Consider the following 16211-nt stretch of genomic DNA (forward strand, 5'->3'; position numbering starts at 1 on the left):
ACTGGAATTTCTGAATGAAAGGATGTATTTATTTGACAGTACTGTCAAATTGATCCTCAAAGTGTTCTGCTAAGGCCAGGTACAGTAGCTCACATCTATAATCCCAGCACTTTGGGAGGCTGAGGTAGGCAGATGGCTTGAGTCCAGAAGTTCAAGACCAGCCTGGGCAACATAGCAAAACCCTGTCTCTACAAAAAAATACAAAAATTAGCTGGCATGGTGGTACATACCTGTAGTCCCAGCTACTCAGGGGTCTGAAGTGGAAGGAACGCTTGATTCCAGGAGGCACAGGTTGCAGTGAGGTGTGATCATGCCACTGCACTCCAGGAAGACTCTGTCTTAAATAAAAAAAATAAGGCTGGGCGCGGTGGCTCACGCCTATAATCCCAGCACTTATCGGGAGGCCAAGGCGGGTGGATCACGAGGTCAAGAGATGGAGATCATCCTGGTCAACAAGGTGAAACCCCGTCTCTACTAAAAATACAAAAGTTAGCTGGGCATGGTGGCACGTGCCTGTAGTCCCAGCTACTCGGGAGGCTGAGGCAGGAGAATTGCTTGAACTCAGGAGGCGGAGGTTTCAGTGAGCCGAGATCGGGCGATTGCACTCCAGCCTGGGTAACAAGAGTGAAACTCCATCTCAAAAAAAATAAAATAAATAAATAAATAAATAAATTTTAAAAAAGCTTCTGTCAATTTATATTCCTACCAACAGTTTATGAGTGCTTGTTCTCCTATGCCTCTCACCAATACTTTCATTCTTGCCTACCTAGGATTTGGGAATTGGTATCATATTCAATATTTTATTTTGTAAGTATTTTATTATGAAGAAAGTTAAACATTTTTCATGTTTCTTGGCCATTTACACTTGTGAATTAGCTGTTCATATCCTCTGCCTGTCTCTCACCCCTCCTTCCCCACCACCCATTGGTTGTTCTTTTTTTTTTTTTTGAGACGGAGTTTTACTCTTGTTACCCAGGCTGGAATGCAATGGCACGATCTCGACTCACCGCAACCTCCGCCTCCTGGGTTCAAGCAATTCTCCTGCCTCAGCCTCCTGAGTAGCTGGGATTACAGGCACGCGCCACCATGCCCAGCTAATGTTTTGTATTTTTAGTAGAGACGGGGTTTCACCATGTTGACCAGGATGGTCTCGATCTCTTGACCTCGTGATCCACCCACCTCGGCCTCCCAAAGTGCTGGGATTACAGGCGTGAGCCACCGCGCCCGGCCTGGTTGTTCTTGAGAAGTTTCTGACCAGGAAAAAAAAATTATAAACCATTAAGGGAACTGATTGAATTTTGCAAAGGCTTAGAGTGAGTTATCAGGAAAGAAAAGAAGAAGAAAGAGAGGAAGAGGAGGAGAGGGAGAGAGTTTCTATTAAAGTCAAGAGGGGAAAAATCTTAAAGATTATAAATGGAAAAAAATTGCAGAAAATTCCTATTTCAAATCAATTTTATGTGGAACTCATATATAAAACAGAAAAAAATGAAGCAGTGCTCATCAAAGTGGGAACGGGTAGCCTGCTACACCTGCTCAGCCTCCTCTTGCCCAGGAGAGGCTGTCCAGGACCTGCCTTGTTATCTTAGGACTTTAAAAAACTGAATTTAAAAACTACTTAACAAACAGGACTAATGTACTTGTATTCTTTTTTTTTTTTTTTTTTTTTGAGACGGAGTTTCGCTCTTGTTACCCAGGCTGGAGTGCAATGGCGCGATCTCGGCTCACCGCAACCTCCGCCTCCTGGGTTCAGGCAATTCTCCTGCCTCAGCCTCCTGAGTAGCTGGGATTACAGGCACGCACCACCATGCCCAGCTAACTTTTTGTATTTTTAGTAGAGACGGGGTTTCACCATGTTGACCAAGATGGTCTCGATCTCTTGACCTTGTGATCCACCCGCCTCGGCCTCCCAAAGTGCTGGGATTACAGGCTTGAGCCACCGCGCCCGGCCTGTACTTGTATTCTTTTCATAAATAGTACAATGAGCTAAAATTATGCCTGTTTTGGCTGGCTGCGGTGGTTGACACCTGTAATCCCAGCACTTTGGGAGGCCAAAGGGGGTGTATCACTTGAGGTCAAGAGTTCAAGACTAGCTTGGCCAACATGGTGAAAGTGTGTCTCCACTAAAAGTACAAAAATTAGCTGGGTGTGGTGGTGCATGCCTGTAGTCCCAGCTACTTGGGAGTTTGAGGCAAGAGAATTGCTTGCACTCAGGAGCAGAGGTTGCAGTGGGCCAAGATCGAACCATTGCACTCCAGCCTGAGCAATAGAACAAGACTCTGTCTCAAAAAACAAAAGTCTGTTTTGATAGAGCTCTCTACTTTTGAAAGAACAAGTCTTAAATGAATGAGAGCATTTGTTATGATGTTGTATGTTATCATTCAGTCACACTAGGCTATGAACCCATGCTATTCACAACCTAGGCATCTAGTGGCATGGTACTATTCAAATTACAAGTAGAATACTGAGAAGCAACTAATGTCACCCCTAAAGGGCTAACTTTGCAAATTCATACCTATGAAGTACAGGACACTCCTAAATCTACTCCTCCAGATTTAGCCTTTCATCCAAGGGCTCAGATGTTTCAAGTATGGCCACTCAAACTTCTTTTTGTCCTTTCAAACTCCAGTGCACCCACATTCATCATCTTTACCACCACATTGTTTCCCCTCTCCAGGTTCTTCATTTTTTTTGCAGGTTTGTAACTTTCACTTCTCCTTTTAAGGTTATCCAGTTGCCAGCTCTTACTAATTTTCCCTGTTTTTATTTGTTATTTTTATTTATTGAGATGGAGTTGGCCAGGTGCAGTGGCTCACGCCTGTAATCCAAGCACTTTGGAGGCCAAGGCGGGCGGATCACCCGAGGTCAGGAGTTCAAGACCAGCCTGACCAACATGGTGAAACCCCGTCTTTATATAAAAAATAAAAATAAAAAAGAGATGGAGTTTTGATCTTGTTGCCCAGGCTGGCATGCAATGCCACAGTCTCAGCTCACTACAACATCTGCTTCCCTGGTTCAAGTGATTCTCCTGCCTCAGCCTCCCGAGTAGCTGGGATTACAGGCATGCGCCACCATGCCTGGATTTTTTGCATTTTTAGTAGAGATGGGATTTCACCACATTGGTCAAGCTGGTCTCTAACTCCTGACCTCAGGTGATCCACCTGCCTCAGCCTCCCAAAGTGCTGGGATTACAGATGTGAGCTACTGCGCCTGGCCACCAAATTAATTTTTATGCAATCTAAGGCAATTTAGATTTGTATGAATCTGTTTAGACTTCTGACCTGGTTTCTGGACTGTTCTCTGCTCTAGGCTTATATCTTTCTTTCAGATTATAGGATGATCAACTTTCCAAACATTAATTTTTCAATGCTACCTAAATGAGGCACAGAAAATACCTTTTTTTTCCGGGGGTGGGTGGGGATAGAGTTTCACTCTTGTTGCCCAGGCTGGAGTGCAATGGCACAATCTCGGCTCACCAAAACCTCCACGTCCAGATTCAAGCGATTCTCTTGCGTTGGCCTCTCAAGTAGCTGGGATTGTATTAGATGTTAATCGTTTCCCATACTGGAGGATACTGTGATTTATGATTTACGTTCTGGTTTCTCAACCCATCACAGCCATTCTTCTTCACAGTACGGCTATGAGATGACTGCCTATAGTCGCTCCACACTCTTCAATTTCTAGAGTTAACCCTGGCCAGAAATGAGAGATTTAAGAAACTCTGAGGCTGGGGACAGTGGCTCATGCCTGTAATCCCAGCATTTTGGGAGGTGCCAAGGTGGGCAGATTGCTTGAGTCATGGACAACATGGTGAAACCCTGTCTCCACAAAAAATACAAAAATTAGCAAGGCTTGGTGGTGTACTCCTGTAGTGGCAGCTACTCAGGAGGCTGAGGTAGGAGGATCACGGAGCCAGGGAGGTTGGGCCTACAGTGAGCCGAGACTGAACCACTGCACTCCAGCCTGGGTGGCAGAGAAAGACCTGTCCCAAAAAACAAACCAACAAACAAATACAGGATGCCCCTATAAAGAAGCAGAATTCAGATGTTAACTGAATGATGATCAACCTTTTGTTAGAAAATACTATGTTTTATTAAAAAATTAAAGTCACCTTGATAATAAAATCACCAAACTTTTGAAACATTATTTTCTAAACATCTTTACCTTATTGGATGCTTTTTCTTCTACTGGTTTACATAAAATATAAGCTGGCCTTTTAATATGATCTACTCTGAATCATAACAAAGCAAAATTTAGAAAGAATAACAAAAATAATTCTATCAAAGATGATCGAAATGATCCCTAGCAACTATAACCATAAGTTACAATGAGTGAAATTGAAAATGACTGATTCAATGGATTACCTGCCCAAGTTATTTGTTCAAATGCCAAGAAGCAACTTTCTTACCATGAGAGTGTTTACATATTTTCTTTACTAGAGAGAAATCTCAGGTGCATTTATTATTCATATGATTAAAGCACACCTCATTAAATTCTGCAAAAAAAAATCTATAAAGCATATTTGGAATTAAAACTGAAAAAAAATCAAGAACACTTACATTGTTCTTGGAAAACTTTATTTCAGTTTAAACAATAAAGCAAATGAAACTTATGTCATCCAGGGACAGAGGGAGAGTACAGTCATCCTTCATAGCTGTTTCACTGCTGAACTCCAAACAAGAGATGTAATCTAGGTAAAAGACACTTATTATTCCTGATTATATTCACCTCACAATCTGAGATCATAAAATTAGTCAAATATATTAAAAACAGATTTACACAAAGTCACCTCAGATAAACGGAGAAAGTCATGTCTAATGCTTTGGAAAATTCTGTTTCTACTGAATACTCAAATGAATTTTAAGGATCAGGAACATCTTTACGGGGTTTTTTAAGTGTTAAGAACAATGATATGCACTTTGATCAGTTTACTATAATTATTAGGATTCAAGATGGTATTTAAAATCTAGATGTAGGTTCAGTTAATGCCAAAATTGGAAATCTTACATTTTTTTAGAGGAAAAACAAAAATATGACTCTTTGGATCTTGTCTTAATTTACAATTGATAAGTTCACTTTTAATGCTTGAAAAAAGGGACATGGTAGAATTGTTACACACTTGAAAAAGGTCTCAAATAGAATGTTCCCATTAACAATAGCAACTCAGAAATCTAATTCACTCTACAGGATATTATTTCTGATCAACTAATCAACTTTTATTTTCTTGAGCCTGACTGCTGCTAATTATGTGTAACTTGCCAGATAACTATACATCACTGATTTCCAAGCTCTTCTTTCATTTTATATTTCCCCTTTAACTAAGATGTACCTAAAAATAACAAGATACTACCAGACAGCTGCAGTGGCCTTCAAAATTTCTTTTAGTGGCTAGGTGTGGTGTCTCACACCTGTAATCACAGCACCTTGAGGCCAAGGCAGATGGATCATCTGAGGTCAGGAGTTCGAGACCAGTCTAGCCAACATGGCAAAACGCTGTCTCTACTAAAAATACAAAAACTTAGCCTGGCTTGGTGGCAGGCATGCCTGTAATCCCAGCTACTTGGAAGGCAGAGGCAGGAGAATTGCTGGAACCCAGGAGAGGTTGTAGTGAGCCAAGATTGCACCACTGTACTCCAGCCTCAGTGAAAGAGCAAGATTCTGTGACAAAATAAAAACAACAACAACAACAACAACAACAAAAACCTTTTACTAACCAGTTGATTGTATTCCAGTGAAGGCTAATGCCAATTTTTTTTTTTTTTTTTTTTTTTGAGACAGAGTCTCATTCTGTCTCCCAGGCTGGAGTGCAGTGGTGCCATCTTGGCTCACTGCAGCCTCCACCTCTTGGGTTCAAGCGATTCTCCTGCCTCAGTCTTCCAAGTTGCTGCAATTACAGACGTGCACCACCACACCTGGGTAATTTTTGTATTTTTAGTAGAGATGGAGTTTTGCCCTGTTGGCCAGGCTGCTCTCAAACTCCTGACCTCAAGTGATTCACCTGCCTCAGCCTCCTGAAGTGCTGGGATTTACAGCTGTGAGCCTCTGCACTTGGCCCAATGCCAAATGTATCCAATAGTCTTTGATTCCAGAATTACTTATAATAGAATACTACATCATCTACAGAAATCTTGATCAATAATCTAGATAATTTCATTTCTAGAGGCTGAGGCAGAAGAATCACTTGAACCCAGGAAGCGGAGGTTGCAGTGAGCTAAGATCGCTACACTGCACTCCAGCCTGGGCGACAGAGCAATACAGCGTCTCAAAAAAAGTAAAGGAAAGAAAAGAAAAAGGCATTAAATAATAAAAAGTTGTAATTGCGACTATTAAAATATTTAAGCATTCAAGGTTCCATCTTAAATCTTTTATTAAATCTGCTTTTAATAAAAGATAATCTAGTTTCTAGATTATTGATCAAGATTTTTGTAGATGATGTAGTATATGTAACATTTTTGTGTATGTTATTAATCAAGATTTCTGTAGAAGATCTGGAAACTAAAATGCATATTAAGAAACTAAAACTTACATCTCATTACCAATTATCTTTCTAAATAATTTACAAACATAAAATATACAATATTAAAATAAATATACATATAATATATAGTGTCTACATTCTCATACAGGCTTAAAAATGAGGTAATAAAAACTGATTAAACCTTCTACCATTCTGGAAATGGCTTAGGGAAATGATGGTGAAATATCTTTTTCTTAGGTCTTCATCTTTTCTTTCAATACTTCTAAGTATCTCTTTTTCTATGGTGAAAAATTATGTAAAAAATCCCTAAGCTTTGTTGGATAGTCTGTCATCACCCCAGTTGCTCCCAAATCAAAAGCTCTTTTGTATTCTTGTTCTTCATTTAATACCCAAATATACACCTGAAAATTAGAAGTGTGAGAAGTATGAGAATAAATGTTAAAATACAAAATTATTTTTATAACAGTATCCACTACAATCTTGGTACATTTAGAAATAACCTTTTAAAGTTGTCATTTAAAGAAATCATTAGATCCTTTTTTAAAATTCCACTTTCTTCCTTACTGAAATGAGAGATGTAAAAAAAAAAAAAATTCACTGTGCTCATTAAATATACACTGTTCTGGCCAGGCACAGTAGCTCATGCCTATAATTCCAGCACTTTGGGAGGCTGAGGCAGGCAGATCACCTGAGGTCAGGAGCTCGAGACCAACTCTGCCAACATGGCAAAACCCAGTTTCTACTAAAAATACAAAAATTAGGTGGCACACGCCAGTAATCCCAGCTACTTAGGAGGTTGAGGCATGAGAATCGCTTGAACTCAGGAGGTAGAGGTTGCAGTGAGCCGAGACTGTACCACTGCACTCAGCCTGGGTGACAGAGTGAGACTCCATCTCAAAAAAATAGAGGAAAAAAAAATACACACACACACACACACACACACACTGTCCCACAACTCTGGCATCAGCTATTCTGTACATAAGAGGAACCTAGCTTCAGAAATGCTAATCCTTCATTGCTAACTGTAAGGAATGAAGGTCCTCATTTGTGGGTCAGTAAAGCAGTATCATCAGAAGCAGGGGCCAAACTAAGTCAGTTATTGCTCTTTATATTTGTGTTAAACTGGTGAGCTATGCTGCTTCCAAAATGTATCATTCCAAAAACTTACTTGAATGCCTCGCGCAGTTAGGTGGTCAAACAAAGCTTTCCTCATTAGTAAACTAGAAAAAGAAAAGCATAACTGTTTTAGGACTTCAGTCCTTAGTCCTAATTGAGTCAATTAGAATTTACTAATTCCTAGTTTAATTCCAATGCTTCAGCAATAAAATAAATGGTCTCAAGTAATACTGGCTGCTGTGAATTAATTTATGTCTTAATTGCTGGATCTCCTTTCACTTCGGGCTGCTGATTGGTGGACAACCAGACCCTCCTTTTCACTCCTTGCTGCTATCAGATTCGTAGGAGACTCATTCTTGTTGACACAGCTCAATGGAAAAGAGGCTGCCTCATTTTCACTGCTGAAGAAGGAGAAAGAGCTGTCTTTCCTTTCTTACTATTACATAATGGATTAGTCTTTTGTAAGCTATGTTAGAAGCATTATATCCATTAATTATACTATCCTATGTCTAGGGAAAAAAACATTTTTTTGTTTCAAGTAACTCACTGATAAGTGAGCTTTCAGAATACAAATCTCTTGAGCAAGATAGGAATTCATTGTACTGGAAAGATATATACATTATTTCTATTCTGTTATATCTGTTAGAATGATTAAATAACAGAAAGTACAAATCATGTGCTCTTAACACCAATTAAAAAATGCATCCTTGTCAGTTAATAGGGTTGAAAAAAGAAAAAAAAATGCATCCTGGTTTTATTTGAGGAGTACAAAAAAAAATGCATCCTTGAAAACTGGAGCTTAGATCAGGAATAAAGCAAAAAATAATAAACACTGACACAGAGAAAAGATAAAACTGTTTAAGACTCTTTGAAAAAGGCGTTAAGGCTGGTCGCGTTGGCTCACACCTGTAATCCCAGCACTTTGGGAGGCTGAGGTGGGCAGATCACTTGAGGCCAGGAGTTTGAGACCATGTGGCCAACATGATGAAACCTTATCTCTACTAAAAAATACAAAAATTATATGATGTTTGTTGTGGACAAAAAAAAAAAAAAAACAAAAATTAGCCAGGTGTGGTGGCAGGTGCCCATAGTCCCAGCTACTCAGGAGGCTGAGGCTGAAGAATCACTTGAACCCAGGAAGGGGAGGTTGCAGTGAGCCGAGATCAATACACTGCACTCCAGCCCGGGCAACAGAGTGAAACTGTCTCAAAAAAAAAAAAAAAAAAGATGTTAAATAATAAAAAGTTGTGATTTGGGACGATTAAATATTTAAGGATTCAAGGTTCTATCTTAAAGCAAAATATAGTACAATTATATTGTGATTTTTACTAAAATTAAATCCAACATGTCTAAATTAAGGCATTTTCTTTAAAGTTGATATTCACTCTATAGATGGGATTTCCTTTCTGCTGTTAAGTCTTGGTGCAGAGCAGATTTTTCTGAGAAATGTGCTGTAGGCAACACATACTTTTATATATACCGTGTTGCTATATTTCTTTTCACCATGCTTGGTGGAAACAGCAAGTAAGCAAAAAGGAATGGTTATTTATTCTAGTTCTGCTACTAACTAGCTAGACAACCCCAAGTAAATAATTTAACTGAGTATATGGGGGCTCACTTTTCTCATGAAGTTGGACGAGATTATCTCTCAAGATTCCTCCTAAGGTTTTGTGATTAGTTATTAAGATAGTTCTAAATAATTCATATACATTTTGCATAGTAGGTACTCAATTTGTCCTTGTTACAAATTACATGTGGAAAGCTTGCACTAAATTTAAGTGTAGTATTTAATAAATATAGCTGAAGTAATAACTTGCATATTAAGAAACTAAAATTCTTACAGATCAGAAAGCCAGATGAGAAACTTTTGACTTCTGGACATGGTGTGTGGTTCTTTTAGCCTAGGGTAAAATAAAGTTTGAATTACAAATTAGAAACACAGAATATATCAGTGTGATACAATAAAACAAACTGAAGAATGAAAACAGTGCCGTGTACTTTGTGTATTCTCAAAAAATATTTGTAAAAATGATAAAAACGAAATAAAGTCCAGTTGGATTCTGTTTCCACTGGCCTCAAGCTAACTTTTTGCTATCCCTATTCAAAAATAATAAATAAATTTAAAAATAAATAAATGAATGTCTTTCCAGAGACCCTGGTGCCCTGGACTCACGTCTCTTCTTTTTTGGTGAAATCTTTTTCCTTTGTCTGCTACAATTTAGTATGTGGTAGATTTTAACATACAACAAAACTGTACTATAGTTTAAAGTGAGCTGTTTACTGCATGTTTTCCTTTCTTTTAAAATATCTGTAGGCAGGCCAGGTGCAAGGGCTCAGATCTGTAATCCTAGCACTTTGGGAGGCCAAAGTGGGTGGATCACCTGAGGTCAGGAGTTCAAGACCAGCCTGGCCATCATGGTGGAACCCCATCTTAATAAAAAAATTTAAAAATGAAAAATAAAATAAAATATCTGTAGGCACGGTGGCTCATGCCTGTAATCCCAGCTCTTTGGGAGGCCTAGGCAGGTGGATTACCTGAGGTTGGGGTTCCAGACCAGCCTGACAAACATGGTGAAACCCTGTCTCTACTAAAAACATAAAAATTCACCAGGCATGGTGGTACACACCTATAATCCCAGCTACTCAGAAGGCTGAGACAGGAGAATCTTTTGAACACAGGAGGCAGAGGTTGCAGTGAGTCGAGATAACAGCACTGCACTCCAGCCTGGGCAGCAGAGCAAGACTCCATTTCCAAAAAAAAAAGTCTGCAGACCTAGACCCTGTCCTTTGTAATTATCATTTTAAAATTACATATATGTATGTGTGTGTGTTTGTGTGTGTGTATATATATATATTATATATAATGTATATATATATATTATGTATATATATATATAATGTATATATATATACATTATATATAATATATATATATACATATATATATATATATATTTTTTTTTTTTTTTTTTTTTTTTTTGAGGCAGGGTTTTACTCTGCTGCACATGCTGGAGTTCAGTGGTGCAATCCCAGCATACTGCAGCCTTGAACCCTTGAGCTCAAGCAATCCTCCCACCTCAGCCTCTCAAATAGCTGGGATTACAGGCCCATGCCACCATGCCTGGCTAATTTTTGCATGTTTTGTAAAGATGGAGGTCTCCCTATGTTGTCCAGATTGGCCTCAAACTCCTAGGCTCAAGTGACCAGCCCATCTTAGCTCAAGTGATTAGCCCACCTGAGCCTCCCAAAATGCTGGGATTATAGACATGAGCCACTGCATCCCACCTGTAATTATCTTTACTACTAAAAAAATATATCTGGGTTGGGTGCAGTGGCTTATGCCTGCAATCCCAGCACGTTGGGAGGCTGAGGCAGGCAGATCACAAGGTCAGGAATTTGAGACCAGCCTGGCCAGCATGGTGAAACCCTGTCTCTACTAAGGTTACAAAAAAATTAGCTGGGCGTGGTAGCACACGCCTGTAATCCCAGGCTGAGTGGGAGAATAGCAGAGGTTGCAGTGAGCCAAGATCGAGCCATTGTACTCCAGCCTGGGTAATGGGGTGACACTCCATTTCAGAAAAAAAAAAAAAAATGTATATCTGGGCCAGGCATGTTGGCTCATGCCTGTAATCCCAGCAATTTGGGAGGCCAAGGTGGGCAGATCACTTGAGGTCAGGAGTTCGAGACCAGCCTGGCCAACATGGTAAACCCGTTTCTACTAAAAATACAGAAAAATTAGCCAGGTATGATGGTGGGCACCTGTAATCCCAGCTACTTGGGAGGCTGAAGATTCAAGCAGGAGAATTGCTTGAACCTGGGAGGCAGAGGTTGCAGTGAGCCAGGATTGTGCCTGAGCGACAGAGTGAAACTCCATCTCCCAAAAAAAAAAAAAAAAAGTGCTAAATAAAGTACAAGTTCTTTTTTTCCCTAACTCTGGCCCCAATGGAAAGGTCCTGGCTGAAATTTCAGGAATCTTAAAGACTTAGTGCCGGGCGTGGTGGCTCAAGCCTGTAATCCCAGCACTTTGGGAGGCCGAGGCGGGTGGATCATGAGGTTGAGAGATCGAGACCATCCTGGTCAATGTGGTGAAACCCCGTCTCTACTAAAAATACAAAAAATTAGCTGGGCATGGTGGCGCGTGCCTGTAGTCCCAGCTACTCAGGAGGCTGAGGCAGGAGAATTGCCTGAACCCAGGAGGCGGAGGGTGCGGTGAGCCGAGATCGCGCCATTGCACTCCAGCCTGGGTAACAAGAGCGACACTCTGTCTCAAAAAAAAAAAAAAAGACTTAGTACCTCAAATACTGATTACCTTGTTAAACAATCACACATTATCTTAGGAAGTATCCATTGTTTTCCATAGAAGTATTAAAATACACAAAAGATATCCTACCTGTGTCTTAATCCATAATCACTTTTTAGAGAAAAGATTAATTCTATAGAGTTTGTTCTTATGTCTGTATTTCAATAATACTTGCTTCTAAAAGGAACACATGAAGATAAATATAGAGCAAACAGTCTACTCCAGGCCAAAGGAAAGCTAAGTAGTTTAGGAATAAATGTTTATTTATTTATTTATTTTTAGATGGAATCTTGCTCTGTTGCCCAGGCTGGAGTGCAATGGCACTATCTCAGCTCACTACAACCCCCACCTCTGGGGTTCAAGTGATTCTCCTGTCTCAGCCTCCTGAGTCGCTGGGACCACAGGTGTGCACCACCACATCCAGCTAATTGTATTTTTAGTAGAGATGGAGTTTCACCACGTTGGCCAGACTGGTCTGGAACTCCTGACCTCAGGTGATCCCCCATCAAGGCCTCTCAAAATGCTGAGATTACAGGTAAGAGCCACCTCTTTTGGCCAGGAATAAATGATTAAGGATCACTTTAATCTAGCAAATAAAATAGGGTGTTTTTTTTTCTGGTAGATAAGAAGTGTTTTCTATTGTTTTGTCAATAGAATAGGGAGACTGAGGCAGGAGAATCGCTTGAACCTGGGAGGCAGAGGCAGAGGTTACAGTGAGTCGAGATTGCACCATGCACTCCAGCCTAGGCGACAAGAGTGAAACTCTGACTCAAAAAAAGAGGTATCCTATATAAACTTTTCTTTTCCTATCTCCAGAGGTTTTTATGGTAGTGGCGGTGGTGGTTTTTCTTTCTAAATGTATTACAGTAATACTGTTGTTTAATTTGGAGTTTAATGGAGTTTCAGCTGGGTAAAGCTGTCAGTGAAGTAGAAAGTAGTAAGGGAAAGTGGAGGGTAACTGTTATTTGATGTGAGAATAAAACAATTTTTGACTTTCTGTAATTAAACTAAATTCTTTTTATCTGATTTCTGACTATACAGCCACAGAAAATCATTATAATCTAAACTGGGTCCTGATTATTTGTTTTAGAGAATGTGTCTTAATTATATAAAAATTCATAATATAGGTCAGGTGATAGAACATGGAAATCACTACAGAAATCTCTTCTTCATCATTGATATTGATATTAGTGAGCTTTTATCTTAGTCCTTCTGTAATTGACAATTGATTTTAAAACAAAAGAGTAACCACTTACTTCAGTATAATAGAAGGCATTGGGATTTCGAAAAACTGTTCTCGAATGGGCACAAAGGGCAAGAGGCCAGTGAAGAAAAGGCCAAGAATGAGCAGGACACGTTGTAGACTGAAGAGTATGGGAATATCTGAATTCTAAAAGACACAAACAATATTACATGTTGCTTTTACAACTGCTCAAATAAAGAGGGTTACTTCACAACTTTCAATATTTCCCAAGACTGTATCTTGACATCTATTACAAGCATTCCCTGGATTATAAATATTGATTTTCAAATACACCACATTTAAAAGTGGCTAGTCCTTGATAAATGGGTCAGGATTGATCTTAGAGCCTTATAGTGTAATGATGTTACTAAAGTTTCTCTATTACCTTCTCTGCTTTTGCAATATCACTTCTGTCTGTTGGTTACAGTACTTACAGCTAAAGACTAAACCTGTCAGAATCCAATGGAACAAAATGAAAAGACGAATATATGGAATATTCAATAACTTTACTTCTGTTTAAAAAATATATAGCTACATATCTCCATATATGAGTATATATATAGATACATATCAATACTGTTGGAAATGTCATCTTTTAGCTATGTTATGAATCAAATATCAAATATAAATAGGATTTTGTAAACTAGTCCAAGAATCTAACCACCATTTTAAGTTTCTATTGGAAATGTGCTCCATATCCCAAAACTTTTAAAATGCAAGATAGACATATATATATATACACACACTTTTAATTGTGCTAAAATACATATAACAAAGTTTAAGATCTTTTTTTTTTTGAGATAGAGTCTCACTCTGTCACCCAGGCTGGAGTGCAGTGGCACAGTCCCAGTTCACCTCAACCTCCACCTCCCGGGTTCCAGCAATTCTCCTGCCTCAGTCCCCCGAGTAGCTAAGATTATAGGCCTGTACCACCATGCCAGGTTAATTTTTTGTATTTTTAGTAGAGACAGGGTTTCACCATGTTGGCCAGGCTGGTCTTAAACTTCTGACCTCAGATGATCCACCTGCCTCAGGCTCCCAAAGTGCTGGGATTATAGGCATGAGCCACCATGCCCAGCCAAAATTTAAGATCTTAATCTTTTTTATTTATTTTTTCACCACCCCTACCTCCTGCACCCCAGAAAAATTGAATGTCAATCTTTTTTTTTTTTTTGAGACGGAGTTTTCGCTTTTGTTACCCAGGCTGAAGTGCAATGGCACGATCTCGGCTCACCGCAACCTCCGCCTCCTGGGTTCAGGCAATTCTCCTGCCTCAGCCTCCTGAGTAGCTGCGATTACAGGCACGCGCCACCATGCCCAGCTAATTTTTGTATTTTTAGTAGAGACAGGGTTTCACCATGTTGACCAGGATGGTCTCGATCTCTTGACCTCGTGATCCACCCGCCTCAGCCTCCCAAAGTGCTGGGATTACAGGCTTGAGCCACCGCGCCCGGCCTAATCTTTTTTTTTTAATTTTTTTTTTTTTAAGACGGGGTTCCACCATGTTGGTCAGGCTGGTCTTGAACTCCCAACCTCAGGTGATCTGCCCGCCTTGGCCTCCAAAGTGCTTAGATTACAGGCGTGAGCCACCATACCCGGGCTTTTTTTTTTTTTAATGTCAATCATTTTTAAAGGTACAGTTTGGTGTTTTCAGTATATTCACAATGTTGTGCAACCAAAGTCCAAAGTCTTTTCATTTTGCTAAAATGAAAACAACTCTGCATCTTTTTCCTTTTTTTTTGAGACAAGGTCTCACTGTCAACCAGGATGGAGTGCAGTGGGACAACCAAAGCTCACTGCATTCTCGACCCTGGCTCAAGCGATACTTCCATCTCAGCCTCCTGAATTATAGTAGATGGGACTACAGGCATGAGCCACCACATTCAGCTAATTTTTGTATTTTTTTATAGATATGAGGTTTCACCATGTCACCCAGGCTGGTCTCGAACTCCTGGGCTCAAGCAACTCACCTGCCTCAGCCTCTCAAAGTGCTGGGAGTATGGGTGTGAGTCACCTCGCCCAGCCAACTTTATACCATTAAACAACAAATCTCCATTCCCTCTCTCCTTGCCCTCATATGTACATATGATAGACTCATGTGTTTACACACACACACACACACACACACACACACACACACACACAGAGAGAGAGAGAGAGAGAGATAGATAGATAGATAGATAATTACACAAGGTCTCGCTCTGTCAACTAGGCTAGAGTACAGTGACTGGATCATGGCTCACTGAAGTCTAGACCTCCCAGACCCAAGTGAACCCACACCTCAGCCTCCCACACAGCTGGGACTACAGACTACTACTACATGCCTGGACTACTACATGCCACCATGCCAACCTAATTTTTCAAAAATTTTTTGTAGAGTCAGAATCTCATTATATTGCCCAGGCTGGTCTTGAACTCCCAGGTTGAAGCATTTCTCCCATCTCAGCCTCCCAGAGTGCTGGAATGACAAGTGTGAGCTACCATGCCTGGCCCTGCTATATTTATTTTTAAAAAACAAAAATTGACCGGGCGCGGTGGCTCAAGCCTGTAATCCCAGCACTTTGGGAGGCCGAGGCGGGTGGATCATGAGGTCGAGAGATCGAGACCATCCTGGTCAACATGGTGAAACCCCGTCTCTACTAAAAATACAAAAAATTAGCTGGGCATGGTGGCTCGTGCCTATAATCCCAGCTACTCAGGAGGCAGAGGCAGGAGAATTGCCTGAACCCAGGAGGCGGAGGTTGCAGTGAGCCGAGATCGCGCCATTGCACTCCAGCCTGGGTAACAAGAGCAAAACTCTGTCTCAAAAAAAAAAAAAAAAAAATAGCCCGGCATAGTGGCGTGCTCCTGTAATCCCAGCTTCTAGGGAGTCTGAGGCAGGTGAGTTGCTTGAACCTGGGAAGCAGAGGTTGCAGTGAGCTGAGATCATACCACTGCACTCCAGCCTGGGCAACAGAGCTCCATCTCAAGAAAAAAAAAAGAGAGATAAATTATTTAGGGTCAGGCTGAGTGGCTCACACCCCTGTAATCCCAGCACTTTGGGAGGCCAAGGCAGACAGATCACTTGGAGCCCAAGA

General features: G+C 40.3%; 1 protein-coding gene across 4 annotated transcripts in view; it reads right to left on the reverse strand.

Moving 5' to 3' along the window:
- Positions 1 to 4559: 4559 nt before the first annotated feature.
- The window catches only part of GDPD1 (glycerophosphodiester phosphodiesterase domain containing 1), a 65178-nt gene continuing 53526 nt past the window's right edge, over positions 4560 to 16211 (reverse strand). For 3 of the 4 annotated variants that reach the window (XM_074388087.1, XM_074388086.1, XM_003929093.4), the window contains exons 7-10: positions 13148 to 13281; positions 9433 to 9492; positions 7644 to 7695; positions 5368 to 6876 (exon numbers count right to left, since the gene is read on the reverse strand). In XM_074388087.1, the coding sequence (XP_074244188.1) occupies positions 6754 to 6876; positions 7644 to 7695; positions 9433 to 9492; positions 13148 to 13281 (369 nt within the window). In that variant the 3' untranslated portion in view covers positions 5368 to 6753. Of the gene's footprint in view, positions 6877 to 7643; positions 7696 to 9432; positions 9493 to 13147; positions 13282 to 16211 lie in introns of all 4 variants that reach the window. The other variant, XM_003929095.3, reaches the window with a different exon arrangement.

This window comes from Saimiri boliviensis, chromosome 17 (genome assembly GCF_048565385.1).
Source record: "Saimiri boliviensis isolate mSaiBol1 chromosome 17, mSaiBol1.pri, whole genome shotgun sequence".
Lineage (NCBI taxonomy): Eukaryota > Metazoa > Chordata > Mammalia > Primates > Cebidae > Saimiri > Saimiri boliviensis.